This window comes from Rattus norvegicus, chromosome 3, assembly GCF_036323735.1.
Source record: "Rattus norvegicus strain BN/NHsdMcwi chromosome 3, GRCr8, whole genome shotgun sequence".
Classification (NCBI taxonomy): domain Eukaryota; kingdom Metazoa; phylum Chordata; class Mammalia; order Rodentia; family Muridae; genus Rattus; species Rattus norvegicus.
Genome location: NC_086021.1, coordinates 126340714 through 126368321, shown reverse-complemented (window position 1 = coordinate 126368321; position 27608 = coordinate 126340714). Strand labels below are relative to the sequence as shown.

The window sequence follows — 27608 nt, the reverse complement described above, 5'->3', positions numbered from 1 at the left end:
AAATCACCAAGCCAAAACCAAAACAAGACACAGAAAATAATTCTTTTCTAAATCAATACAATTTCTCAAATTTATTTATTTTTCTTAAAGAAGTACTTCTAATCTCTGTCAAAAGGGAGGTTAGGAAAGGTGCCCCTCCCTTGTAAACACTGAAATACAGATCTGGGAAACCAGGATCGACACACACAAAAAGTGCATTTTACAAAATATCAACTAAAATATATTTTACATGGATTATACTTCCATTGAAATTCTACCAGCTGCATTTTCATGTTCGAAAAAATATTTCCACATCTAAAGAGATTCCAAAAGCATTTAACATCTGGGCAGCAGCCCTTGCCTCCTAGGAGGGCCTTATCTCCTCTCCTGTGGGCGAGGCTGGGCTCCTTGGCAGCACTCTAGCAGGAGCAGACTCCAAAGGGGTCCATCTCCACTCTTGACAACTTACTTACGCCTCGCTCTTTCAGACTGATGGCTTCCTCCAAAGAGCTTATTCAATGTGAAGTCTTCCCTTTGGGTTTGGGACAGGGCTTTCAAAACAAAAGAAATTAACCCGTGAGGCCTGCAGGCCTCATCAGCCCAATTACCCACCAGGAGCAGTTTATCTTCTAAGGATCAGGGTCTGGACCTGGGGTTGCTAGGTCTTTGCTGTCAGGGTTCACTTCCACCTCCCAAAGTAGCCTGTGTCAGACTATCCTTACCCCAGTGCCATGTCCTCAGAATGATGCCCCCAGAACACGCCCTTGTAGAATTGCCTGGGTGACAGGTGGCCAGCGCTGGGCCCAAACCACACTTCCCTGCACTGCACCTTCCCTGATCCCATGCTCCTCTTTGGTACAAACAAGGTACAAATAGTCAGGCTTCAGCCCCTCAGCCCAGGACCACAGGGCACTGAGCCTTCTGATGAATCAATCACTTGTGGGGAGCATGAGGCTAGAATAATCTCTGGGCAACAGGAATGAACTGAAAAATGCAGGGCCTAGCTCCTAGAGGAAGTGGCTGCAGCTCAGGTCTGTGGACTGATACAGTGTTGGTTTTCACTGGGATGTAAATTAGTGCAATCTACAAAAGACTAGGGTAAGGGGTGGCAGGGCAAGAGGAGCCACAACACTCCTTTGGTTTGACTTCAGGTGGGTGTGGCTTGAAGAGTCACGTGTGAAGTTCTGCAAGAGGTTTCCCAGAACCTCCAAGTATAAGGCAAGAGGAGAAATCTTCAACAAATCAGGTAGCAATTTTCCTTGTCCCCTGCCCCCACCCTCTCCCAGCACGCATCTGCTCTTCCAGACATGATGAACTCCGGGCTGACCAGTATTCTGGGAAGCCAGACCTGCTGGGTGACCCTTAATGGCGAGCTGACATGAGGCTGACACCCAGGGGTGGGCAGGGTCAACTTGTGCCAGCACCAGTGGCTACTGCGGTGGTAAAGGAAGAAAGCCAGGGAAAAGCCTCGAGTCCAGGAAGAGGAAGTCAAAGCTCGGCTCTCTTGACTCACTGGAACAAGCCAGAGCTGTGCTAGAATCTGCAGAGTCTGGTCCCAGGCTGACAAGGAAGCAGCAGGTCACAGTGGGTGAGGTAAAGCTGGCTCCTGCTCCCCTTGGAAGGCCTGAGGGAGGCTAGAAAAGGGCCTGGTAGGCCTGGTTCTGGAAGGACCTTACCCCTTCTACTTGTCCCTGCCCTTCCTTGGCCATGTCCCTCAGGCTTGACCCAACCTCAGGGAAGACCAAATCTTCGGGATTCTCTACCCTGGAGTGCACAGATGGGCACCCCAGGCCAAACTGAGGGTTTAGATACCTTTCTCATATCCTGGCCTCCCTTTCTCCCAAGGGGCCCTGAATCCATAGGGCCCCTGCCCTCCCTCCCCCCAGAGAGAACCACAGGCCAGCAACCCATGGCCCCTTAACCAAGTGCTGTGCTTCAAGCAGTGCCCCCCTGCCCCAGGCCCCATCTTCCCGAAGGCAGCCCCACTATGAGCATGAAGAGGCTACTGGGGGTTCTTGAGGATGCGGCCATGGCGGAAGTCATAGACATGGCGGCAAAGGAACACCAGCTCTGGGTCTGTGTCCTCTGGCACTGTGCGGTGTGGTGGGGTGGAGTAGTCTGCAGACGGGGGCACCAGTGCTGTCTTCCGGCTGGGAAGGCCCTCACCCCGGCGCTTGGCCATGGCACAGAATCTGTAGTGATACACCATAACTGCCTTTAGCACAATCACTTTTTTCAAGAAAACCAACTCCTTCCCCACCCTATCACTGAGCTGGAACCGAGAAATGACATGCTTTTACTCTTACCACCAAGGCTGTGTGCACCTGTCAACTTCCAGTTGACTTCAGCCCCTGGACACATACAGCTTCCAGGGCTTTCTCTCTTAAATACCTCTCTCCCATTTTCCTAGATTTCTCTCAGAACGGTAGTGGGCTACAACATGATCATGAAGACTGGGTTAAACTGTACTCTCTAATTACCTCAGTAGGGGACAGTTCTGCTAATTTAAAAAAAAAACAAAAAACAAAAAACAAAAAACAAAAAACCTAGCCAAGTGTGGTAACACATGCCTTTTCTTCTAGCCCTCAGGAGGCAGAGGCAGGTCAATCACTTGGAGTTTGAAGTCAGCCTGATCTATAGCATCCAGGACAGCCAGGACTATCAGTAGCAAGCAAACCAAACCAAACCAAACCACAATAAAAAAAGTTGTTAGAGGAAAGTTTTAGAAAAGAACACTCTGCGTCTGTAAGACTCTTGGCCTAGAGCATAGTTATTCCTTGAAACTCCATGCAGCTCCCCCACATCACCCTAGCTGAGTCTGAGGGAAGAGGCCAGGTACTGGTGCAGAGTACTACCTACCTGCAGTACTCAGCAAAGGTTAGCACATAGCACTTCTCTTCAATGCAGGCCACACTGTTCTGGTCCTGATGTCTCGACGCAAAAACTTCATTCTGCAAAGGCTCAAGGAGAGACAGGAGCAGCTTAGTTGGTTATGGGAGCTAGAAAGAGGCACCTAACTCTAGGAACACGCTGGCCTTAGCCACCTTCAGCAAGCAAGTGAGTCAGTGTAGTCTAAGTCTTGACCCGACTGCCCACACCGACCCTAAGAGGAAAGGAGACCAATCTTTCTCCCTCATGAAATGAAACATCCCACCAATGGGATGTTCTGGTGTATGCCTTTAATCCTAGCAGTTGTATCTCAGTGAGTTCAAGGCCAACTTGGTCTACCCATATCAAGTGCCAGACTAGCCAGAATGATATGGTGAGACTGTTTCAAAAACAAAAAGCATAACAAACATACAGAACAAAAAAGAAAGAAAAAGAAAAAAGTTTTTGCAAAAGGAAAGGAAATAAAAGGTGCGTTTGGCCCACCCTTAGCCTATGGGCACTCAGCTCGGAGGTTCTGAGTGTTGTAGGTACTTAAAGGGGCTAGGTGAACAGTGCTACCTCACCATCCTGTGCTTAGGACTCCATTTTCAAAGTTCCTGGCCCTCAAGTATCATTATTCCCCTTTGGAACACAAATTGGGACAGTGTTTGGGAGGGGCTCAACCCCAGAGACTTGGCTGTCTCCTAGCTGTTCCCTCCCTATGCCGTCTTTTAATGCCACAACCTCTTGTTCTGCCCCCTCCCCTGCCAGGCAGCTCACCTCATGCATGCTGGGGCTGCGGCCTCCCTGTAAGTGCTCAGGCCTGTAATACCACAGGAGGCTCATCATCAGTTCTCCTAGGGGGGACAACAGACGAGGTCATGCTGGAGCTGGCAACCCTGCTTATTTAAGACAGGCTGGCCACCTGCCCTAGAAGTTTGTCCAACCCCAGCTACTGGCCCAATCCTGCAGGCTCTGGCCACCTGTGTCCTCTGACCGAGGCCAAGCATTCAGCAGTCTGGAATGCTGTTAGACATGGAGAGATGGGAAGAAGGCTCTGGCGGGTGAGGTATGGGGCAAGTGATCAGGCTAACAGAATGAGTGCACAGATTCAACTCAAGTCACAAGGTTGCTACAGCCTCCGCAGGAGACAAGACCCCAGATGAAGGGTCAGCAGATTCTGCCAAGAATGGTGCTCTTGTGCCAGGCCAAACTCTAGGCAGGGGCCAACTGAGGGCAGCTGTTCCTTTGGTTCCCAGTCTGAGGAACAGGTACCTGACTCAGGGTTCTCCCAGAGGGCAGAGATCTTGGCCACATAAGGTGTAGACGTCTTTCTTGGACCTGACTTGAGGAGGACAGTGTCTCGGACTCGGATTGTCTCTCCATGTCGCTCAACTGCCTGGTAACTCTTTCTGATGGCAGGTTCTGGCTCATCCTGGGCAACAAACCAAGAACAGAGATACAATTTCAGAGCCACACTCAGCATGAGAATGGAGGGAAGCAGGGAATGATATCCACTTCCCTTCATCTAGGCAGTCAACCCACCATGGGGAACTCCTATGCTTGGCAAAAGAGTGACTGGTGGGAATGTAGCGGAGTCTCTAAGCATCTGCACTAATGGTGTGGTCTGAATTTGAACCCTTAAATAATCAGTTTAAATGGCAAAGCCTTGGTCAAGTTACCTAGGCCTCAGTCTCCTTATCCACGAGACCGTGGAGTACACACTACATATGGCAGTGGAGAGCACAAGGCACAGAGTGCTCAGCTTGGTTGGTTCTGATATCCAATTTCGGAAGTGCTCAATGCATTTTGGCTGATAGCGTTTCCACTTCCCAGGGCTCTTCTATCATTTAACTTTCCTTGTCCTCCCCAAATCCTCCTAAACACTCTCTCCAAAGGATCCCCACTTCAGTGTAGGGTAGAAGGTGGACTGAACAGGGATAAGAAGCTGGAGATTTAGGTCACTGAGAATAGGTGACAGAAACTACTAGGGCATGTGGTACAGGACTGGAGGAGGGGAAGGGGGCGGGGTGGGGGGCTGGGAGCAACATATTTGGTTCTTGAAGTGAACCAAGTAACCAAACCCATCTTATTACATGTCCTGTGTCCCATCGCCCCGACTTGTTCCCACCAGCTAAGTGCTAACACTCACCAGGACATACACTGCCTTCTCGCAGGCAGCACCTACAGGCACCCAGCCATTAGTACGGCGGCGCCGGCGGCGGCGAGGACGTGGGCGCTGGGCACGTGGCTGCTTGGGGTGGCTGGGCCTGCGGGCAGCCTTGCTCCTCACAGTATGCCGACAGCTGGAGCCTGTGCGCAGACCTGACTTGGAGCCGCTTGGAGGCTTGGCGCTCTGAGGGCACGCCCGGGCTACTGTCTGGGGCTCCGAGATGGGCGTTTGAAGATGGGGAATAGGCTCTGCTGCAGGTGGCACACTGGGTACAGGGCATCCCAGGAGGGGGTGAGCAGGTGAGGCTGGGTGGCCAGCTTCTGGGAGAGGAAATTCCAATTGGCCGAGCGACCTGCAGCCTTCTAGAAAAGGAGAGTGGGTCAAGGCAGGTAGGGTCAACAGTGACCCCTTTAGGATCTGCTTTCAGGTCTCAAGCCTCACTTGGGCTCTTTCTTCACCTTGGAAACTGGGCTGCAGACATTTATGTGTCCCTTTCTAACTGGATGGAGTGACAGCAAAAACATCTTCGTTAGCTCTGACTTAAGCTTCTCTAGGGTTTTCGCAGTACTGAAGAGCAGGGGTTCTGGAGTCAGATTGGATATTGAGTCCCACACCTACCACTTACCAGCCATGTGACCCCAGGCAAGTCACTCTGGCCCCTCAGAGAAATATTAAGTAGTGCTTTCAAGTATGACACAGAATTTCCTGTTTTCCTTATTTACATATTAACTCATTTCACCTAATAACAAGTCTGAGGTAGGTACTAACATACTTTACAATGAAGAAAGACAGAGCAGTCACTGGCTTATCCAATGGTCATGGGGTATGGGTGCATTTCAACCCAGGGACTTTGGCTGAGTCTGCCTAATTACACGCCTTGGTGACTTGTGTGTCAAGCACTCACACGGTGCTTACTGGGGGGTCTTACTTATCAGGGTGAGGGTCTAAGAGGAAAAGCCAAGAAGCAGTGTGTTCTGGTTTCTTAGGACTTGATTCATGCTAGAACCTGACAGAACCAATCTGGCCAGAGCCAAGTGGTCTATAAAGTTGTTTTATAAACCCCTACATGAAGGGGTGTGGGAGAGGAAGGGAGATCATGGAGAAGGTCCAGCCCTCACCTCTCTCATACAGGGCAGACCTGCTGGCCAGGATGGCTTTAGTCACCTCATTTCTACCCAGAAGCTAGAGAAAGTAGCCTGGAGAGACAGATGTAGACAATCTTTCCAGTCTAATGCTGTTCATGTTGGGCATGAACCATGCCGATGTCTGATCCCACTGTGACCACAGCAGAGAGTACTGCTGGTCTCTTCTTGGATGGCCACCTACCCTGTCTACACACAAGTGTTCACACATACCATGTCTGTGCACCTTGTCTTTCTCAAAGCCTGCACAGCAGGAGCTCCCACTACCCCCGAACACCTTCCTGAGCCCGTGAGCTTCCTATGAATGCTCAACTCAGCCTGCATGTTTTTGGTCTCTGGAACACGGAGAATGGCAGATTTCCAAGGGAGGAGGGGGAGCCCAGGGCAGAGCGCACGTGAGAATGGCTTGGCAAAACCCTAGTTTGATTCTTTCTCCCCCTGACTGGGGACTGAACCCCATGCATACATAACAAGTCAACATTCCTATCATGGCTAAGCCCCGAGGCTTTTTCTATTTTTGTTAGAGATGGGGTCTCTTTCTGTAAGTCCTAGCTGGACTTAAAGCATGACTCAGCCTTCCATGTAGCTGAGCTTATAGACTACTTGTACCACAGTTTTACAGAAGATCCTACCTAACTCCTGTAACTAGGAGTCTGAGGGGAATCCCAGTATGGGAGGAAAGACCTTTTTGTCCCATTCCATGGCAATGTTAATTAACTTCCAAGTTGAGAAACCTCACTGACAGCCTAGGCAAAGCAGGCCCTAAGAGCTAACCATGGGGCACTTTCCTGGGGCTGTTCCTAGGCTGAGAACACTGTCTAAATGAGCAGAGACCTCCCTTCTCAAAGTTCCCTGCCTCCCAGGCGGCACATAAAACCCAACAGAGCCTCTGTCCAGAGCTATATCCCAGCCTCCTAGGATGCCATGTATTAAACACCCCCCCCCCCAGCACACCATGTGTCCCCACAAGGCTTACCTGCAGTGAAAGGCATTTTGTAGGGGCAGCCACCACAGGTAGTGCCAATATGAGTGAGAGACAGAGGCAACACTCCACAGATGCTGTAGCCATTTGCTCCAGTGTCCTCGCTGGAGCAGTATCGAGATGCGCTCCAAGGAGGGTGCTGGAAAGGAACGCCAGAGGGCACTGAGCTTGGGGCCATGAGCAGCCCCTCATTGGGGGCTGCCACCGGAGACAGCTTGCCTTCTGGGAGCATGGGACAAGGGGAGTAACTCCCACATTGCAGCCCATCTTGGCCACAGTACAGGTAGAAGCCGCCCAGTGCAGTGAGCTCAGGCCCTCCACATGGACCACTGTAGTCGGCTGGGTTGCCAGGCATCGGCAGCGGAGCCAGCTGAGGTGCAGGGAAAGAGGGCTGATGCAGTTCCTGCTTGGGGGCAGGTGACTCCTCGCCCGGACGCCCAGGCTCCGGCTTCAGGGCTGCCTGCCCACCCATCAGCAGAGGCAGGTTGGGGCGCAAGGGGTTCTCCAGAGCTTTGCCCGGGGCCTGGTGAGATGGCTGGATGGGTGGCCCTCGAGGAGGAGCAGATGGCCAACGCTCCTCAGGTTGCTCCTGCCAGTTGGGGGGCCCCGTGGCCTCCCCGGAGCCAGCCCCTTGCCGAACCTTGGGACAGTTCTTGCCATTGACCTTCGGCCGCAGGACTTTGGGCGCCAGGGGCTCAGTGGAGCGCCCATCTGCTTCTGCTTGGGCACGAGAAGGTCGAAGAGGTAGCTCCCGCTCCTGGCTGAGTTTTAAGAAGGCAGCGGCATTTAGGCTAGCCAGTCTCTTAGGAGCTGGGTCTCCATCTCTACGGGCACCTTCATCTGGGGCGAGCTCTGGGGACAGGTCCCTACTTCCTTCTCCAAGATCTCCCAGCCGAGGTCGCTTCTTAGAGAAAGACCAGGACCCTGTGGCCCGGTCCCGGCTGCGGTGAGGGTCCCCACCTCTGCTTCGGCGGGCACCTGCCAGGCTGCTGGTGTCCTCCCTCTCCAGCAGCAGGTTATTAAGGGCCTCTGCGTTAAGGGAGGCTAGGCGCCGCTTGCGGGGCTGCACAAGACCAGCATCCTCACTGGATGGGGTTGGACTAGGGGCTTTGGGCAGGTCAGGGGGCAGCTCGTCAGCCTCATCTGCACTTCGCGGACCAGCCACATTTTCCAGGCGAGTCAGCAGCACTTTGCAAGCTTTGGGCTTCTCTGGAACCAGTGAACGTTTGCGCAAAGGGTAGTTCTTGCGGCGTCCTGTAAGGTGTCCAGGGCTCTCAGGCATGCCTGGCTCCACGTCCTCGGCCCCCTGCTCCACATTGCTGTCTTCCATCTGCAGGGGCTCCCCTCGGCCAGTGGGGCCGGAACTCAGCATAGGAAGGGACTTCCTCCGAGTGTGTGTCATGGAATCCCTCCAAGCTGCAGGACAGAAGGCAGGCAATGAGAAGACCTGTCACTGGCCCCTTTCCTCCACTGCGGCCCACCCACCCTCACCCAAGGCGACTCCGGCTCACTCCTGCTCTCGTCCTTCACTTGTAGTTTCCTAGGGTCAGCCTTCCAGATGCATGTGGGAAGACTCAGTAGCTGTTCAAGGACTGGCTCCCTTCTCTCCTTCTAGCACCAAGTCCCCATGAAATAAGTCCAGCAAGCCTGCGGAGTGTCCCAGAAAACAGTGCCAAGACACAGGAGGAGCGAAAGCGATGACCAGACCACTTCTTTTCTCCCCACTAGACACTCAAGAGGAGCTGTGAAAACACAGCCAGAATGGGGTTAGGTGGTAGGAGCATTTCAGAAACATGACTGCTCCCTCAACCCTGGACTAGCCACAGGATGAAAAAGATGGGCAGAGTTGAGCTGAAGAACCTGCCTGCTGGCAGGATACTTTACATGACACATAAAGCAAGAGGGCCGTAACTGAAAATCTAGAAAACCCCTAAGAAAGCTGAGGCCTGAGTGTGATCCCCACATAATTTGGTTCAGATTCTAGGGAAAGGCAGCTCAGAGTGCCACTACTGGTAAGGCTATTGGGCTAGGGTCAAAGCCAGTAAGGAGTCAAAGCAGTGCTCCTTCTAAGCTTTGCCCTGTTCCTCAGTTTTTCTGGATAGGCAAGGTGTCAGGTAGCGGGCAGAAAGGAAGCCTAAGGATACCCATGACCAGGCATGATCCCTAACTTCGGCTTTGTTGGTGAGCCCTGTCCACATGTGGGGCAGCCTGATCCCAAGTTCTAAGGCACAAAGGCCACACAGAGCTGGCTGAGCTGTGCACTGCACACTTGCACGTGAAGACAATGCACAACTGCAGGGGTGAGGGAGGGTGGCCAGCCTGCAGAGCCCTTCACTTCCCATCGAGTCTCCAAAGCACAAAGGCTGCCAAGTGAGGTGCCAGACAGTGCACGCTCCTCCTCAGGCACCTCAGGAGCCTTCCCCACACTGCAGGCAAGGCTTTTCAGCTTAGTTTCCCCGCTGTTGTTATTCATTCTGAAGAAGTCCTTGATGGGCCGGCTTAGCCCTGAAAACCCAAGCCTGAGGATTTCCAGGCTTCACCAAGTTTCCCCCAGTTAGTTCTGTGATCATAGGCTAGTGGTGGGGCTCACTGGGTGCCTTCTCTGTACAGACACGCTGCACTAGCATAGACAGGGTGCTGAGAAAACTCAGCTGACAGGGCAGTGTAGACAACCCTCAAGGAGAAAGGACTGGGAAACCTGCGAAAGGGAAGAAGCAATGGCTCGTGCGGGGATCTGCCGCTGTCCAAAACCAGGTCCCAGGCATGTCGGGAGTCAGAGGAAGCAAATCCATTCATTCCTAAATGGCAGGGCTCTGTGAAGCTCTATTCTGCTTTGAATCGGTGACCACTGCCCTGGCCGCTCAGCATCCTCACCATCGTGCCCCTTTCACACTCAAAAGCACCCGTGTGACAACCCACACACACCCCCCTTCCTCAAACCAAAGTGCCCTGTGCTGGCAGTGGAACAGCCAAGAGCAAGCACCACTGACTACCACAACCATATCTGCATTTCCAGACAAAGCGAAGTCCTACTTCCCCATCCCCGAGGAGCTCAGAGATGAAGGATGAGTGATCAGACAATACAGCTACACATGGGCTGAAGCCCCTCAACAGGCCCCAAGTTGCCAGAGCAGCTGGGCCGGGCAATGGCTGGGGGCCAAGGGTGAGGTCACCTGGCCCTGTGGCCTTTGAACACATGGATATCAAGTACAGAGCAAAGGGGGGTGGGGAAGTGGCTGGTGGAAGGGCTGTGGTTGGGAGACTGGCTGCCTGCTGCGCATTGGTTACCTGGGAGTGCTGACTGTCCTCAGATATACTCACGTCTTTCCCTCTTAGCACCCTAAAGCTTCCAAGCAAAGTGGTGGGAAGAAAAAGCAGTGGCCACTTTCAGGAGACCATCCCTGGAGTGTGTGTCCCCTGCAGAGATGGCTTCACGTTTAACCTCCCATTCAGTACTCACAGACCCCTCTGCACCACCACCCCCCTTCTCCCCAGGGCTGGACATTTGGGAGCAAGTCCTGTTTCCAAGCCGAGCACAGGAGCCTCCTGCTAGCCTCCTCTGCATCTGCCAAACCTCCTGTCTGGCTGAAGACTGCCAGGGCCATCAAAGCACATGGTGCAATAACCCCCAGCTTTCATGTGGTGCCTCAGTGGCTGAGGAGAGGCTGGGGTCTCTGCCGGCGGCTCTGGCTGCACTTGCTATTACAGAGCTGATGTGAGTCATGCTCAGAAGCACCTGTGAGAACCTCAGCAGCAGCTTTTCCCTGGGGCGGGGCTGGGTGGAAGGGCTTGCAGCTTGCGGGGGTGGGGGTGGGGTGGGGGGGTGAGGAGTCCTTCAACTGGATGGAAGGAAATCCCAGGCATGCAGTGGGCCTGGCCCCCATTCCGGAAGGAGAGACGTCTTGAAGGCCCTCTCATTTACACTAATTCAACCGGGAACTTTCTATCGCTGACAAGTGGTGATGCTGTGGGTACTTGAGCACAGCCTACCTCTGCACAACCATGCTGGCCCCTTGGGAGAAGGAAGCCCCCAGGCAATTACCTCCACTGAGCTGGTATCAAGCAAGCTCCCACTGGGGAAAACCAGTCTGACTGTCATCAGCTCTGAACAGCTGCCTTGAAGGACAGTGGCTGGCCAGAGGGCTTCTAGGTCAAAGACCCCACGAGTTGAATCCAAAACCCCCATGAGTATACACTAATCTGGCAAGCCAGTGATTTCCACTCCAGGTACATCAAAGGCTCCACACAGAGGGGGATCTGAAATGTAAGGGTGAGCAAGTGGGGCTAGGCTTCAGTTTGACTCAGATCTGCCTGGGGCTAGCAGAAGTCACCCCCCCCCCCCAAGCAGAAAGGCAAGATGTTCTGTGTCTTGTGTACAGATCACCACACACCATCCTGACCATCCTGTGATGTAGTGCACAAGCAAAGTGCTCCGTGTCCATCTGAAGGCTCCAAGCAAGGGAGGTCAGGGGATGGCTGAGGTCATAATACGAATTACTCCCATAACTAAATCTGCCCTTGGATAGGAAGAGAGCCTCAGAACTGACTCTTGCTCCCCTTACTACAGTGCCCCAATCTTAGGGCCGGAGCTGCTCCACCCCTGACAGGAGTTAACTATTGTCAGAAACACTGGCTTTCTTGAATCTTCCTACTGGAGAAGAAGAGCAACAACCATCAAAGGCGGAGTCTCCCTCCCGTGTGCATGTGTAATGGCACCTGGGAGAACAGGCGCTCCTACGCTGGACTACTTATGGTAAAGCCAGGCAAAGGTACTACACTGCTCCATTCTCTGGTGAAAGACAGCACCTACAGAAGGTAGACGGGGCCGGACTCTGAGACGGACATGTTTTTGATTGCTCTTAGGTCTGGCATCCATCTGAGGAGTCATACCTGCCATCCATAGGCGGCACCAATACTGTTGAGTCCCTATAAGACCACACCTGCTCCTCATGGGTCACAGTGTGGACTCTGGGACTCCAGAGACAGAGTGAATAGCAGGCAGGACCTGGTTATGCCAGCTCAGCTCAACCTCAAAGCCAGGACTGACTTTTATCAATTCCGATGACTCCAGCATGAGAACCCACAGGCCAAAGCCAGGCAACCCCCTTCCAGTAACTATAAAGGCACACGGATCCACTGCGGGGTTTGGGGGTATTGGGGGGATGATACAGACTCCCATGTCTGTCAGAGATCAAAGTTTTGGGTAGTAACAACAGAAATGCTAAGTTCTTGATGGTCAGAAACTGCCATTGCTTCAGTGTTGAGACAAAGCCTCAACAGGCAGGGGCTGAAGGGAGAAAAGACAGCAAGCACCTTTCCTATCTACAGATTCCTAAACAAGGAGAGTGGGCAGAAAGCACTGTGCTTTAATAATGTCTATGTTCTGTTCCATGTGACTGACAAATTAGAAGGTAACCACATGCAATACCAACTAGTCTTAATTTTTTTTTTGGTATGTGCATATGTGTATGAGTGCATATGCCAATAGAACTGTGGTGGTCAGAGGACAACTTGTGGGAGAGTTAGTTCTCTCCTTCTGCAAGGAGGGTTCTGAACATTGAACTCAAGCTTGGCAGCAAATGCCTTCACCCACGAGCCACACTGTTGGTCTTAGGGGATTTGTTTAAAAGTCCAAGCCTCTACCTTAGCCAATTTACCCTCCCCTAGCTCTTCCTGGTGCTCCCAAGAGCACCCAGAGCAACTACTGCTCATACCCAGCACCTCTTACAACCTTTGTCCCCACCGTCAGTCCCACACAGCAGAGCTGATCAAGACTGGAAAAAAGCCTGAATTCCATGTCTTGCTTGGTTTGCTTTTCAAAGCAAGACTTTGTTTTTAGGATTGAGTAAGAACATGTTTCGAGTGCTGAGTATATACCAGGCACTTAATACAAGCCCATTCTTTCTTCTCATTTTTATAAATTACCTTTTGTGTACTGAGTGTTTTGACTGCATGTATGTGTACCATCTGTGTGTCTAGTACCCACCAAAGTCAGAACAGGGCATCAGAACCTCTGAGACCGGAGTTACAAACAGCTGTGATCACTGTGGGTGTTGGGAGTCAAACCTGAGACTGAGCCACCTCTCCAGCCCTAGCCCATTCTCCCCTCTCCCTCCACAAGTACCAGGTTAAGGGATGAAAATAAACGTGCAAAAGGCAGAAACTGGAGTGTGTGCTAGTGGACTGCAGGGGAGCTGGGGTGAGGGAGTACCAGCAATGAGAAGGATATGATGGGGTGGGGGGGGGGCTGGAGCTGGCCGAGAGATTTGCAGAGAGCACTTCTGATTCAACTGAGGGCCTAAGACACACCAGGTGTGTGAGAACAAAAGCCCAGCAGGGAAGGCAGTGCTAACCATCCCTAAGTACCAGGATGCAAGAAGACAACAGAAGAAACTTTCCCTATATTCTGCCTGGTGGGCTCCACAAGGGCTACTCCGAGGTGGGGGTACAGGATCTCCAGGCCAGGTTCCCTCAAACCCCACTACCATATGCCACACTGCCCAGGCTGGGTTAGCAGAAACAAACTTATGCTTGGGGCACAACCCATTGCTCTGAGCAGCTGTTTGGAGACAGGAATAGGGACAGCACTTCCCGTATCTCAATAATGGGCTTTTAGCAACTAACGAGAATACCTTGCATTACTGATGCAGCATTCCTTTAAGAGTCCACAGTTTACCAACCTGTTCTTCGAGCTGTCCAGGAGGAGTAAAGAATGTGCACTGGTTCCGTCACCAGGACAGTGCTCTGGATGGACCTCAGAGGGAAAGCATTTTCTTGCCTAACATTTGCAAATTCCCAGCAGCAGTAAAAGAAAGAGGGGGAGGAGGGATTTTAAGCCGTGCTCAGATCGAGAGTTTCAAGTCAGCCTGGGTAAGACCGGGAGACCCCAGTTGCTTGCCAGCTACCTCCAGGTCCTGAACAGAAGTGACCCACCAAGTCAGAAGGAGAGCTCCACCCCAGACCTTCCCAACAAAGAACCTCCTGAACATGGCTGCCTCAAAAAACAAGTCCCAAGGCCAAGCCTTCCAAACATGCCACCGAGGGAGGGAGTCACTGGCAGGCTGCACTGTTACCTCAACAGGTCGAAAGCCTGGGGGAGGGTTAGGTAGGATGACTTCCCCACTACTAAATTCCAGCCACAAGGCTTACCTGGCTGCTGGCTTGACTCGCAAGGGTTGAAAACCCCTAATTTAAAATGCTTGGATCTGTTACGTATTTTAGATTTCTGGGTATTTTCCCCAGTCCATTTTGGAACGTGTACATGTACATGCTTTACCAGGTACACAACTGAGACCCAAAAGACAAAAAGTAGGGTACGCTCCCAGACAAACAGCTTTTGAAGCAACCCAAGGACTTCACATGCCTAGATTAGGGAATCCCTCTGGCCTTCAACTTTCCCCCTCATTCCTGAGTCCACTGTGCCTATTCAAACTCACATTCAGTAATTTATATTTACTCAACTCTTTCACGACTCTCTTTCTCTCCCCCAATTTGCTACCTCAAGGAAAAGATTCTACTTGCTACCTCCCACCAACCAGTAAGATTAAGTGTACGTACGTTTATGACAAAAGAATGCCCAAGCTAGGCTGGGGATAAAGCATAGTGCTTGCCTGATGCTGGCCCAATGCTGGCAGTCATGGATCTGATCCCCAGCACTCTGGGGTTGGAGGCAGGAGGATCAAAAGTTTAGAGTCATCCTTGTACAGTAAATGTGAGGCCTGCCTAAGTTACATGAGAGACCTTGTCTCTCAAAATAAACAGAAAAGATAGAAAGGTGTAATCAGCAGCCAAGAGAACTTGATTCACCAGAGCCTCCTGCTGTCAGGAATGCTATTCTGTATTCTGGATACCCAGTAACACCTAGCACATGACAATCACTGCATCTATCCTCACAACAGTTCTAGGAAAAAGTCGTTACCATCACATCTTCAGCAGATGGAAACAGATACAAAAAAGTTCATTAAAAAAGAGGAGGAGGAGAATGTATGGATTGAGTGTGTGTGTGTGGGGGGGGCTCTGCAGGTAAAGGCACATACTGCCAAGGTTGATGATCTGAGTGCACATGTGTGCTCACACGCACGTGACATGCACGTGGCACACACGCCCTCCCTCCTCACCTCCTATTTATTATAAGCAAGGGCAGAGGCAGGGTCCAGGTGGACCTCAGAGCCCACACTTCTACGCTGTTACCATGCTGCCGCTCTCTAAGACCTCACACGCTTAGAGAGGTCACAGCCCAGCGTAAGAATAGTTTTTCTTGAATTTTCAGTTTAAAGAACTGTTCATACAGACAGATGTGTTTGTTCACACATCTGTAATCCTAGCACTCAAAGGGAAGCAAAAGGAGTAGTGTTCCAGAGGCTAAGCTACACAGGATCCTATCTCAGATAGACAGACAGACAGACAGACAAACAGAAAAGTTGGCTCCGAGTTGCGCATAAACTCTTATAAGCATTTTCGAAACAAACCCAATTTATTATCTAGAAAGTGGTGTGTGTTCTTGAGAGATCAAATTTTACAGTAAACCCAGAAAAAGAGTTTTTCTCAGCACTGACACCAGTCTGCAGGCCTGAAGGAAATCCCTTTCTCCTGGCTTAGTTTGCAGTGGAGACTCAGGGTGGGCTATCGTGGTGTGGACACCCACTGAAAACTTACAGAGACAGAGTAACTGCTCCTGGCTTCCTTTCTTCAGAGCAGACAATCTCTACTACCCTCGATTTTCTCTAAAGATCATTTCCTCACCATCTAATTCTTTTTTCTGCATTCAGTGGAAACTGTGTGAGGACCTACAGGTACAAAGCAAGGGACACCAACCCAAGGCTGGGAAGGCCCTGGTTGACCCTGACGGTTGGTTCTGTGCTTCTCGAAAACTTTTCAGGATCTCAGGGTATCAAGTGGCACCCGGACAGTAACTATCCTAAGAGCACACTTCTGAACCACCTGGCCACACAGAAGGCTGATAAATAAATCGTGTTATCTCAACACTCTGGACACGGGACTACATGTGAAGGACCCATTCCTCAGCAGGACACCGGAAAAAGTTGTATTCACAGAGGCAGAAATTGGATACATTCCTTTACTCCAGGCTAGGGAATCAACAGATCTGTCCTTTCCAAATCTCACAGAGCAAGAACAGAGGCAAGAGAAAATAATTAGACCCGGGGCTGGGGATTTAGCTCAGTGGTAGAGCGCTTACCTAGGAAGCGCAAGGCCCTGGGTTCGGTCCCCAGCTCCGAAGAAAAAAAAAAAAAAAAAAAAAAAGAACGAAAAAAAAAAAGAAAGAAAATAATTAGACCCAAGAAAGTCCTTAACCAGTACCAGTATCATTAACTTTAAAAAGCCACCTGTCTTTTCATTCAAGTAACTTAGTTATGGTACTTTGGAAGTTACCCACTTGTAAAGCCAGACCTAAAGACTCATTCTTTCTCTCATTCTTCCCTGGCAGATCAAGCCTGAAGAGGACCCTCCACATTGAATCAGATAAAATAACTGCCCTGTGCAAAAAGAAATGTAGTAACGTGACTCTAGGACAGTAACTACACTCTGGGTCCTGTTCTCCTAACCCAGTGGCCTCTCACCCCCAGCTTTCTCACCTAGATGCCTGGGAGAGCTAGCTACCTAAACCTATCCTGGGACCCCAGAGCTGGGTGTTTGAAACCCATTGCTTCTTCTACCTATACCTCATTAGCAGCAAAACCAGGAGATGGGCTGGAGAACCATATAGGAGCTGACTTCCAAACCAGTCCATTTTATTCCAGCTATGTGGCTCCCATAAAAACTAGGCAGGATCTCATCATCTAAGACCTCCCAGGCCTGATGTGGAAGATTTAAGCAGTCAGAGTGGTCAGGAGCTACAGAACCTAAGAACTAGTGTCAGGAGCCTTTGCTACTAATTTTCATAAGTTCTGGACCACACATGGTATTTCCCATCTTTTGAGAGCTAAAAGACAATGTGTTGGTCCATCAAGACAAGGAGAGCGCTGAGGCTGCACCAGAACCAAAGTCCCTCCAAAGTCACAAAGCAAACAAGCCTTGCAGACAGACTGTGCTAGCAAGCTCCATAAATACTTGGGCTGGGGTAGTGCTGCTTATGTGAAATGCTTCCCCATTGAGAGATGCTGCTTTATTTACATTCTTCGCAACCCATTCATAAAAAGGAGGCCCTTTACTGTTGGGCTGTTCATATAATGCTCCATAAACTCAGCAGCCTCGGCTGGCAGCTTCAGTTCAACACAGGCTACTTTTCAGCTCTGGGGATTTTCCCCCCTTTGGATTTTTTTCTCCTCCTTAATGATTCACCTTTCGACAGGGCACTGAGGCCAGATGTTGCCTGAGCAAGGCCAAGAGGAACAAAAGTAGATAAAATGAAAACATTTTAAGTCCTCTTAGCTGCTATGATGGAGAGGTGGGGAGAAATGAAAATAATTAGCCAATTTTCACTGAATTCCAATTTCAAGCAGATATGCTAGGCTGAATTCCTTTCAGGTCTACTGAAATTTCCTTTTTGACTGCTACCCAATTCATGTTTCTAAACTCTGAGTGTAAGGAGCCACTTCCTCTATCTCTACAGAAGAGAGAAGGGTTCTTTCTGGATTGTAATTTGCATTACGGATGAATAAATTAAAAGGTTGTTTCCTCTTCTGATGGTTCTAGAGCTGCTGGCTCCAAGAGGGGCAAAAACTGCTCAAGGTGAAGAAACTCAAGTGATGTCCCTGAAGAGGGAAAGGACTGTGTTCCCAGATGCAGACAGCACAGGCAGAGGAAGGCACTCAGGAGAGGCTTTCTGAGGTGGCTTTTCTGTTATAGTAAAAGAGAAGTAGGATTTTTTTTTTCTTAATTGATGGGGGAGAGGTCTGCATTGCCATGGCAACTGTGAGGGGTGGACTTCCCGATTGGAAGGGAAATGCTTGTTCATTAATCATCAAACTGGGGCACAACTGAAAGGTTTGGGGGGAAGAGGATGGGTGCAGGAGGTATCTTTCTTTATCCCCCTAGCTCCAAGCCAGTCTCTTCTCCCATGCCCCCATGGTCTAGGCTTGATTGTCAACACACCAACTTCTAAAACAGCTGGAACGATAGCATTCCAAGGCTCTACCTTGGACAGATATAGCCAGTCAAAACACTTACTATAGAAGGAACCCTACGAATCCGATCGAAGGGACTGACCCAGGTTCATTTTTCTTCTGTGTTCTCCGAAGTGTTTTCTCCCTCACTGACACCCAGACAAGAGGTAAACCATATGGATTCATGCAGCATAGACAACAAGTAAAATTCAAACACACGGCAAAGCTGGGTACAGAAAGAGAAGGTCCAGTGGGGACAGGAGAACAGGATCACACCCCCTTTCCCACTCTTGTCTGTGTGGTGTCATGTGAACAATCTACAGGCTGACTGCAGCAGCAGATGGGTCAGAAACGGCAGTTAACATGCCCATGGCCAGAACCTCAGACATGCCCTATTTTTATATACCTTTTGCAGAAAAGGGCAGAGACCTCCAAGGACTAAATCCATACTGAGCATTTCTAGAAGAGCCAAAGTTCCCCTCCATCCCCACTGAATTCCACATCACACAACACAGAGGAAGATTAGACTACCCTCAGACACACACGTTTAGCTCACTGCCCTTCAGAACCTTCCAATCTACAAAACACTTGGTGAGACACCATGTTAGACAATCCATTTTCACAAGCTCCTGGGCCTGAGCAACACCAAGATAATGGACAAGTGGGAAAGAAGGAAGGGTAGGAGCTGGGGAGCAAGGGCAGGGAGAGACAAAAGTGCTCAGCAGGACTATGGAATAGCCTTAGGGACACTGCCTAGGGTCAGGCTGCGGGGGGGGGGGGGGGGGGAGGCAAGCACGATTTCATGAGTAAGAAACTGACTGGTGAAAGGGGTGCTTTGGGAGAAAGATCTGGTAGCTGTGTACAGACTGGATCAGAAGAGCCAGAGGAAGCAAGAGGAAAATGACCCGGGGAACATGGCAACAGAAGGAAGGGAAAGACACTGAAAAGAAGAAACCAACGCCAGCAATGGTAGTGCACACCAGGAGGCAGAGAGAGGAGATTCCCTGCAAGTCCCAGGCTAGCCTCAGTTCTGGAGTGATGAGACATAGGAGAAAGCAAAGAGCAGAGGGACCGAAGAAATGCAGAGTGAAAACACATCTCTTTAATGGCTCAACTCCCCAGAGCCAGTCCTAAACATTCATCTGACTGACAAGTATCTCTTGCCAGGTTAAGCCCCCGTCACAGAGGGAAATGTTATTTTGGCAATTCCCACCTTCCAGCAGCCAAACCAGGTCACCCTTCTGACTGCCACCAAAAGAAATCTCGTACAGTACAACCCCAGCAAAAGAGATTCTCCAGCCTTCTCTGGATTTAGACATACAATTAAACTCTCTCAAACAAACTTCAGTCTCTTGTGTGAAGTAATACCCCCCTTTCCTCACAAGCCTCGACTCCACCCAAACTGGGGTCCAGACTCTCCTGGGGAGAGATGGGGTGCTCTGAATGAACTCCACCCCCTGCTGTTCCTGCTCCTTTGGCAGACAGCAGCTTCCTAAAGGTGGGCTTAGAGCCAAACACAGCCGAGTGCTGCTCTTGACCAGTCCCACTGGTGTGCCACTCCAACCCAGATTTTTCTCAGCAAAAGGCCATGTTCTCAGCTGTTATCAGCCTGAGTCTCCTCTCTTCCTGTTCCCAACCCAATCACATGAGGAGGGGCACGGGAGCTGAGTGGATTCTCACAAACGGATAAACAGCATACAGCCTAGAGCTGCTCACCGCTGGGGTTAGCAGTACTCTCACAGCTTAAGCCAGAGATTCCAAAGTGTCCTAGGACAGTGGTGTCCCCGAGAAATGTGGTCCCCCTGAGGCTTTTTCCTTTTTGGTAGAAGACTATGGAGGTGTAGAAGCTGGGGAGAAACGTGTCAGGTGGTACAAAAGAGAGCTGGAAACCTTATTTTATGTCATCATCAAATTTCTGCCTCAATTTATGGACTCAGCTTATCTTGTCCCTATGTGGGTACCTTCTTGCCTAAGGAAAACTGCTACAGCAATAGTGAAGGCATCGCCAAGCACAGTGGGTGTGTGTGTTGGGGGTGGGGTCCCTTAGTCCCAATCCAAGTAGCCGTCTGTGCTCTTAAGATTGCCGACAATGGGCCACTAGGAGACATCCCAGGTGGAGTTAAACCTCTATCGATAGGCAGACTTGCTGAAAGCCTCTCACTGGTAGCAGGCTCTGCTCGCCTCTGAGTCCACCAGCCCATTCGCCACCGGCCAGGGCACTCGGTGCGCACACCCCCCAACCCTGCCCCTCCGCCTTGGCTAAGTCGACCCCACTCTTCCCGGAGCCGCGAGGATATCTGCGGCTACAGCCCAGAGCCAGTGCCGCAGCTCCTCCCGGTGGACGCCCCGGCCCCCGCAGTCCCCAGGGCAGAGTCCGGCCCCGTGCCCGCCCCTTGGGGTGGGTGCCCCGGACTCGCTCCCCTCCCTGATACCACTACCTGCGCCCGCTTGGGCGCCGCCTTTGTCCGGCTCTTCACCGCCGAGCGGGCCCCTTGGGCCCGACCTGACCCGGCCCCCGGCCCCAGAGGAGAGGCGGCGGGGCTGGCAGGGCACAACCAGGCCGGGCCTGGAGCACCGGGTCCCGCTGTCACTTAGAGGCGGTCTGACAACTTCGATTCCCCCCGCCCTACCTCGGACTCGGCCGCCGCCCCGCACGGTCCCCACAGGGCCTCCCGCGGCCCACACTCGCTGTTCGAACCGGTCCCCTTCCGTCTTCGGCGCCTCCCTTCCTTCAGCCCGACCCGATCCGGTCCACACTACCCCTCGCCCTGACGCGGCCCCCATCCCCACCCCCCCTCCGGCAATTGCCGGTCAGCTCCCAACCCTGGAGGGCGCCCCCCACCCCGAGAGGGCGCTCCCGCGGCGACGCCCCCAGCAGCGGCCCCTAGCCTCGGGGACCACGATGGGGGAGGGGGCTTGGCGGGGGCCTTGCCGCCCGCGCACTCGGAGGCGAGCCGGCTCCGCCGCGGCGAGGAAGCACCCCGCGTCCTCCCGCCCTCCGTAGCCCGGGACGCCCGCGCCGCCGCCCCCTGGCCAAGCTGCCACCCTGCGGCCGCCACCCACCCCGCCCCCGGTCTGCGAGGCGGGCGCCCCCCGGGGGCTGTCACCTCGAGGCGCGCAGTGCTCCCCGATGGCGGGACCGCAGCGCCGGACCCGGGGGAGGGAGGCGGCGCGCGCGGGCGGGCAGGCAGCCGCACCTGCTTCTTGTCGTCCGTCCGTCCCTTCCCGGGGCTGGCGGGGGCGGCGGCGCGGCGCGCTCGGCGGGGCGCGCTGACGGGCGGCCGGTCCTCTCCCTTTTGCTAGTCCGCCTACCTAGCTCGTTCGCTCGCTCGCTCGCTCGCTCTCGCTCGTTCGTCCTCCCCTTCCCCCTCCTGGATCCCAGCTCCTAGCTCACCGGGACGAGCGGCGCGGACGGCGCGGCTTTGGGCGCCCGCAGGCCCTGACCGGGCTGGAATCCGGCGGCTGGAACCCCCCGGGGGCGCTCAATTCCCGGGCTCCACGCTGCTGCGTCAGCGCCTCCTCCTGGGGGCCAGGGCCGGGCGGGCGGAGCGGGGGCCGCGGTCGGGCGGGGCCGTCGGGGGGGGGCGGGCGCGCCTGGCCGGGGCGGGCAGACGGCTAGGGCCGGACGGGCGGGGCAGGCGGCCGGACGGGCGAGCAGCGGGGGCCGGGCTCCGGGATCCGCTACGCCGCTCGCGGTTCCCCCACAAACTCCCCGAGAGCGGAGCCTCCGCCGCCCTCCTTCCTGCTTCCTCGTCCCCAGCCAATCAGCGGCGCGCCCCTCGGCAAGCTCCGCCAATCAGCCGCCCCGCCCTGCGCTGGCCCCGCCAGCCAATCCGGCCCTCGGCTCCCCCTCCCGGTCTCCAACCAATCAGAATCGTGGGTCGGTCGTCCCGACGCAGGGGGCAGCACGAGGCGGCCGGGGGAGGCGGTGCGGGGAGTGGTGGGGCCTGGGGGGAGGGGTACGGTGCCAAGGGTGGTGGCGGGGGATGATTTTCTTTGCCGGCTTCTAGTATTTTCTCCTGGTCTTTGGAGCCTGAGCCAGTATCCCATGGTGACCTGACCCTGAAGCCCCAGCACCTCACTGCAGACCCCCACCCTGAAAAATCTTAGCGCGCCCCCGCCCTGACCATTACCCTTCTACATCTCTCTTCCCTCCTAACCTCTCCAGCACCCGCTACAGTAAACTGAGGGCCGAGGGGGCACCCCACCCTCCTCAGGCTGCTGCCCCCATGGCAAAGCTTCGGGAAGACCAACCGAAAAATTCAAGCAAGAACAACACCCCCTTTCCTCTGAAAGGGCCCCAGACTCGCGCGAAAGGGCCCCGACTGCTAAGAAGCCCCTCCCGCCCTTGCCTCATCTTTCCGACTTCCCTGCTTGCCACGTCTCCTTTCCTTCCTAGCAAGGTCGGTCCTGGCTCCGTAACCCCTCACCCGCATCTCTTTTTCCTCTTTCTGCCCTTCACCTACCGCCCCCCACCCCAGCTCCCAATTCGCCCTCTTTCAGAAGCCAAGTGTGGAACCCTCATCCATTTCCAGCTGACAGCACAGCCTGGTCTGTGAGTCCTTGACACCCACACACCCTCTACCACCACCGCGGGGAACATCAGAGCTCTCCGGGGGAGAGGGAAAGGGGCGGGCAGCCCAACAGGCGCGGCTGGACACACTCCTTCGCGTCCCCAAGCCTGGGTAGAACCAGTGCAGACACTTACCTAGCTTCCCCATAGTCACCTTATGCTGTGGCTCCGTCTCTCACACCCACAGACGTGCTTTTCCAAGCCTGAGCACGCTCTCGGGGTCAGCTGGGTGGGTGGGCAAAGCAGGCTGAGGTCATACGAAGGGGTGGGAAGTCCCTGGGAGGTGCGGGAAGGGGCCGTGTCCTGGACACCTTGTAGCGTCAGAGCCAGCCCAGGACTTCACTTCAAGGAGTCGTAATGTGCACACAGTAGGTTCTTGAGAAATACCGAGTCCACCCCTGAACAAAGCCTCATTCCCAATTCAGGCGGGGGAGGGGCGCTTTGGGAGGTAAAGGAGCAGGAGCAGAAAGGGTAGTGTCAAGTCACCCGAGCCTGGGAGCAGCCGGGGAGGGGCTGGGCCCTGGAACGCCTAGGGCAGAGAAGCGCCCAGAGTGCTGAAGAAACCTGGTTAGTAAGCAGGAAAAAACGAGCCTTGGAGAGTGGCTTAGGGGCTCCTCCTACACTCTATACAGTTCCCCACCTTTCCTAGACCGTGCTACTGACGCGCTGACCCGAGCAGCTTTTAAGATAACTAGGGCTACCAGCCTCTGTAGCTGGGCAATAGACTTCCCTCGGGAGAGAGGGAGAGAGAGGGAGAGGGAGGGAGGGAAGGAGGGACGAGGGGAGAGAGAGAGAGAGAGAGAGAGAGAGAGAGAGAGAGAGAGAGAGAAGAGAAGAGAAGAGAATATGAGAATATGAGAATATGAATGAATGAATAAGAACTGTTCCGGGGTCTCCTAGACTACCTAGCTAGTCTACAGGACATGATTTACCAAGGCCGTGCTAAAATCATAGTGTGCCAACTTCTCAAATGGCCAAACTCTTAATACCTCTTTCCTTCTACTTCCCATCCTTAGGGAAGGCAAAATCCCAATCCTCGGAAAGTAGGGCACTGAAGGACTCACTGATCCTCCTAAGGCAAAGGTACCCTGCAGTGCTCCCCAGCACACACAGGCCAGCTATACTTCCCATCTCACAAAGTTAGCCCCTCCCCTCAGCCAAGTCCATTATCGTGTCTCAGGATATAGACCCCAGTCCTCCACAAACTGGGAACAGAGGGTACCTCTGGCCACTTAGGTGAACAAGGTAGAAGAACAGGCTCTCTGATGATGGGGGTTGGGGTGGGGGTGAGAATGTGAGGATTAAGAAGACAAATGTTAACTGGTCAGAGGGGAAGAAACTCAAGTAGCCCATGTTTAGCCTGGGAACTGAAGAACAAGACTGCTGAAGGGGGCATCTCCCTGGAAGCTTCGGTTAAAACTCCTGGTACCAGACGAAGTTGACTTATTTGGGACCCAAGGGGAAGGGAAGAGAGAATCCTGATGGAGGAGGAGGACCCAGGAGCTACTTAGAGTGCCCATCCTGCTGGATAGCCAACGGAATTCTGCCCTCAGACCTCTCCCTATGGCTGACTGGCTCATTTGCCCCAGGAGGCTCTGGCTCAGTGGACTTCTGGCTGGGGGTAGAGTCTGGAAGGAGGAGGACAGGTTTTCTAAAGGCACTTGATGTTCCTCCTTTAGCAGCCCATTGCTCTCCTGGGTCCCCTTCTCTCTTGCTTCTTAACACTGGTCCACCAGCCAGCCAAGAGGAGACCAGAGTTTTAAACAGGTTGCTTGGTGCTCCTAAGGGAGTTTGTGGCCTCCTGTTCTCTTTCACTCCGTTTTCAGGAACCCCTGCATCTGGACCACCCTCCTTCCCAATCCAGAGCCTTTCTGTTTTAGAAATAATTAATCTCAATCTGGGGTTTCTACCCCGCCTTTGACCATTTAGTTCCCGGATAACACACACACACACACACACACACACACACACACACCCTTTATCTTTATAATAAGCCTTAATCAGCACATCTGGAAAAGGCTCCTGCTCCCATAGTCTCTTCCTTAGTACAGGCAGCTCCCATCCCACTCCACCAGAACAGCTGTGCCAGTGCCTGAGGGCTGTCACCTTTCCTCTCTCTCGCCAAAAAAAAAGGGTTTGTCATTTGATCTGGAAATGGAAGGTCTGGAAATGGATGGATTGATTCATCAGGTCTCCACGACTAGCCCCCTTAGCAGAGGTTTGCTCTACCTGGGCATCTCCAGACCCATCAGTAAGGGTTAGCTCCCTTGGAGCAAGAAAGCCGAGAAAAGGAGTTAGAAGCCACCAGAACATCCAGGGCCAGAGAGAACGTGCTGCACACCCTTCCCCCACCACGTACAACCAGACTGACAGCAGGGACAGACTGGATGCTCTGTCATCCCCAGTTCAGCAGAGAGGCACCTCCCCCCACTGCCGCAGCAGTCCCAGCAGACTGCCTGCCCTGAGATCCAGCCACTGGCACCGGGCAGGGAACCCAAGCCCGCAGCAGTTTCTGTGAAGGTGGCACTTACCACTTTCACCTACCTCCATGTCCTGCCCAGGTGTCTCCTTGCTGAGTGTGGGCAGGCAGCCCTCCCCTGCCTCACCTCAGACCGTCCAAATTCCAGGTTCTTCAACACTGAAGGACCTGACCCTCAAGCCCCACTGAACAAGATGAAGGAATGGCTCTCTTCTGGAGGGACTCCTTCCTCATCATAGATTAAATTCATCATCAATACTTGCCCCTCCCCCACCAAAGGAAGCCCCCAGGGGTGGGGAAATAAAGTCAGACTTTTATAGTCCTTTTGCTGGGACCTGCTCACTCTTAAAGGGATCAGAACACCCCCTCCTTAAAGGGACCTCCGGAAATTATTTGCCCCCAGGCAAAGCCAAGTGTAGAAGTCTGGTTTTTACCTGCTGTGGCTTCTTTCCCTAGGGATGGGAGAGTCAGAAGTGCTCTCTTTGTAACTAAGCCGAAAGGGCTGGGCCCCCTCCTGCCACCAAGGAGCCAGTTGTTGAGTACCCATCAAAGAAGAGGATTGTTTCTCTTCCCTAAGGGCCACGGAATGGTCTGTAGGATCAAGGTGATGTAGGGGGTCTGTGTGGGACCAGTCTTCCTATAAGCCTCCAGCGCTTAGACTTTGGGGACCGCATTCCATGATGCTATGTCCCAAACCCCCATCTGTCCAGCGCTACCCTGCAGATTGCTAGCCAGGGAAGTCTTGGCAGGCTGCCCCTCCCAGCGAAAACCGTTTCTGTATTCTCCTTCCCTTTGACACAAGACTTCGCCTCGTTGGGTCCCCGGTCCTTCCTCTTAAGATTCATTCTCTACCCCACAGGCGAGTTGCCTCCCTGCAGTGCCAACAACTGCTGCTTATACCTATTTCAGGCTCCTTCCTGCCCTAGTCGGCGTCCCTGGGGTCCGCCTGCACCCCCACCCGTCAAAGGCTGGGGGATGGGCACACCTCGGCTCCCTAGAGCGCAGCAAAGCTGCATCTTCTCTCCGCCGCTTACTAGGCACATAGGTTCATTCAGCCCTTGGGGCTGGGGGGGGGGGCATAAATGGCGGAGAGGGGCCCGAGGGCGCTTCAGCTGGAGAGGAATAGTCACAAGTCGCACTCACTAAAGCCACCTCTTCTGCATTTTCCCTTCGCCGGTGGAGGGTCGACACCGCTGGGAGACTTTGCTGACGCTTGGGAACCGGCCAAGGCCGCCCACCCTTGCCACTCTCAGGAGGAGACTCCCCCCCCCCCCCCCGCCAGGGCTGGAGCAGTGAGCCCCCTCCCCCTCCCCCGTAGCTGCAGCAGCCTCCGGCTGAGGTCAGGCTCCACCTCCTTTCTCCGGATGGAGAGCGCAGAGGGTTGTTTGTTGTTGGGGTGTGTGAGGGAGAAGGTTCGAGATCACCTGGCTAGGTGGGCACGCCTTTGAGAGTCGGAGCTGAGCCGGGTGGGCTGGGTTAGACTGGAGCCTGCCTTGGAGGGCGAAGTACTAACCTCCCCCCGCCCCCATTCCAAGGTTCGGGCTGAGCTGCCGGGTCTGCCTCAGCTTGGGTTCTGCACCCGTCCACGTCTCCTCCCTACCCCCCGTTGCACTCCATCCCTTAGGGAGTGATCTGAATGTCCCAAGGCAGAGGCCAGTAGGAGAGTGACTTCCTACTTTCAAGATGCTTCCAGTCCGGCACCCGGATGGGTTGTGGGTAGAGGGAGGAGGAGACTGAAAACTAACTTTCTGAGAACATCGTGTAATGGCTGCTGGGGAGGGGCAGGTGCCAGGGTCTGTTCCCGGGTGTAGGGTTGGGAAAGGTGCGGGTGTTCTGACAAGAGTCCAGGACGCGGGCTTACTTTGCAGAGGAGTCAGCATTTTTTTTTTTTTAAAAGGCCGACCTTCGGGAACTGGAAAGATGAGGACACCCTTTTAGTATAGGCAAGGAACTGTGAGATCGGCTGAGAGTAGGACCCGAAGCTGGAGAGCTATTGGGGCTCCTCAAGTTTTTTAAGACACGCCACGTCCTGCCTCAAAGGCGTTGGGGGGCACTCTAGATCATTTAAGGAAAAGGAAATCCTGTCCTGAGATCCAAAATGCAAACTGATTGAACAATAAGATCCCTTCCTGCAAGGGTAGTCGGGTTGCCCCTCGATTTCCTGGTAGTTTAACTTTTGGGTCTCACCTTCTATCCCAGGTAAGAATTGGGTGGAAATGGTTCCTTCTGGGGTACGGTGCCATCAATGATGCTTTACCCCTTACAGCTCCTATTGCTGCCCACCATAGCTGGGAAAGGTCGAGGAAGGCAAAAGCGACTCGCTTTTATTCTCCCCACCAAGGCAGCCAG

At 53.3% G+C, this 27608-nt stretch overlaps 1 protein-coding gene across 9 annotated transcripts; it reads right to left on the bottom strand.

Annotated features, from left to right (window-relative positions):
* Positions 1-40: 40 nt before the first annotated feature.
* Bahd1 (bromo adjacent homology domain containing 1) lies at positions 41-26469 on the bottom strand. Of its 9 annotated transcripts, none has more exons than XM_063284160.1 (7): positions 26403-26469; positions 7139-8560; positions 5000-5382; positions 4123-4282; positions 3628-3704; positions 2839-2939; positions 41-2171 (listed from the first exon to the last, which is right to left on the bottom strand). In XM_063284160.1, exons 2-7 carry the CDS (start codon positions 8544-8546, stop codon positions 1982-1984), a joined length of 2319 nt encoding a protein of 772 aa, XP_063140230.1. In that variant the 5' UTR covers positions 8547-8560; positions 26403-26469; the 3' UTR covers positions 41-1981. The 9 variants fall into 9 exon arrangements, with proteins under 9 accessions (XP_063140230.1, XP_006234856.1, XP_017447685.2 ...); XM_006234794.4 differs by lacking the exon at positions 26403-26469 and adding an exon at positions 22916-23244; XM_017592196.3 differs by lacking the exon at positions 26403-26469 and adding an exon at positions 22916-23244 and having other exon boundaries at positions 2839-2930.
* Positions 26470-27608: the final 1139 nt, after the last annotated feature.

What these genes read in the sequence shown, in the direction of transcription:
- Bahd1 (XM_006234794.4), bottom strand. An exon ending in CAAAATGCCTTTCACTGCAG is followed by an intron (nt 5,383 to 7,138) that starts GTAAGCCTTGTG and finishes CTCCTTTTCTAG; the next exon opens with AAGGCTGCAGGTCGCTCGGC. An exon ending in GCAGCCCCAGCATGCATGAG is followed by an intron (nt 2,940 to 3,627) that starts GTGAGCTGCCTG and finishes TCTCTCCTTGAG; the next exon opens with CCTTTGCAGAATGAAGTTTT.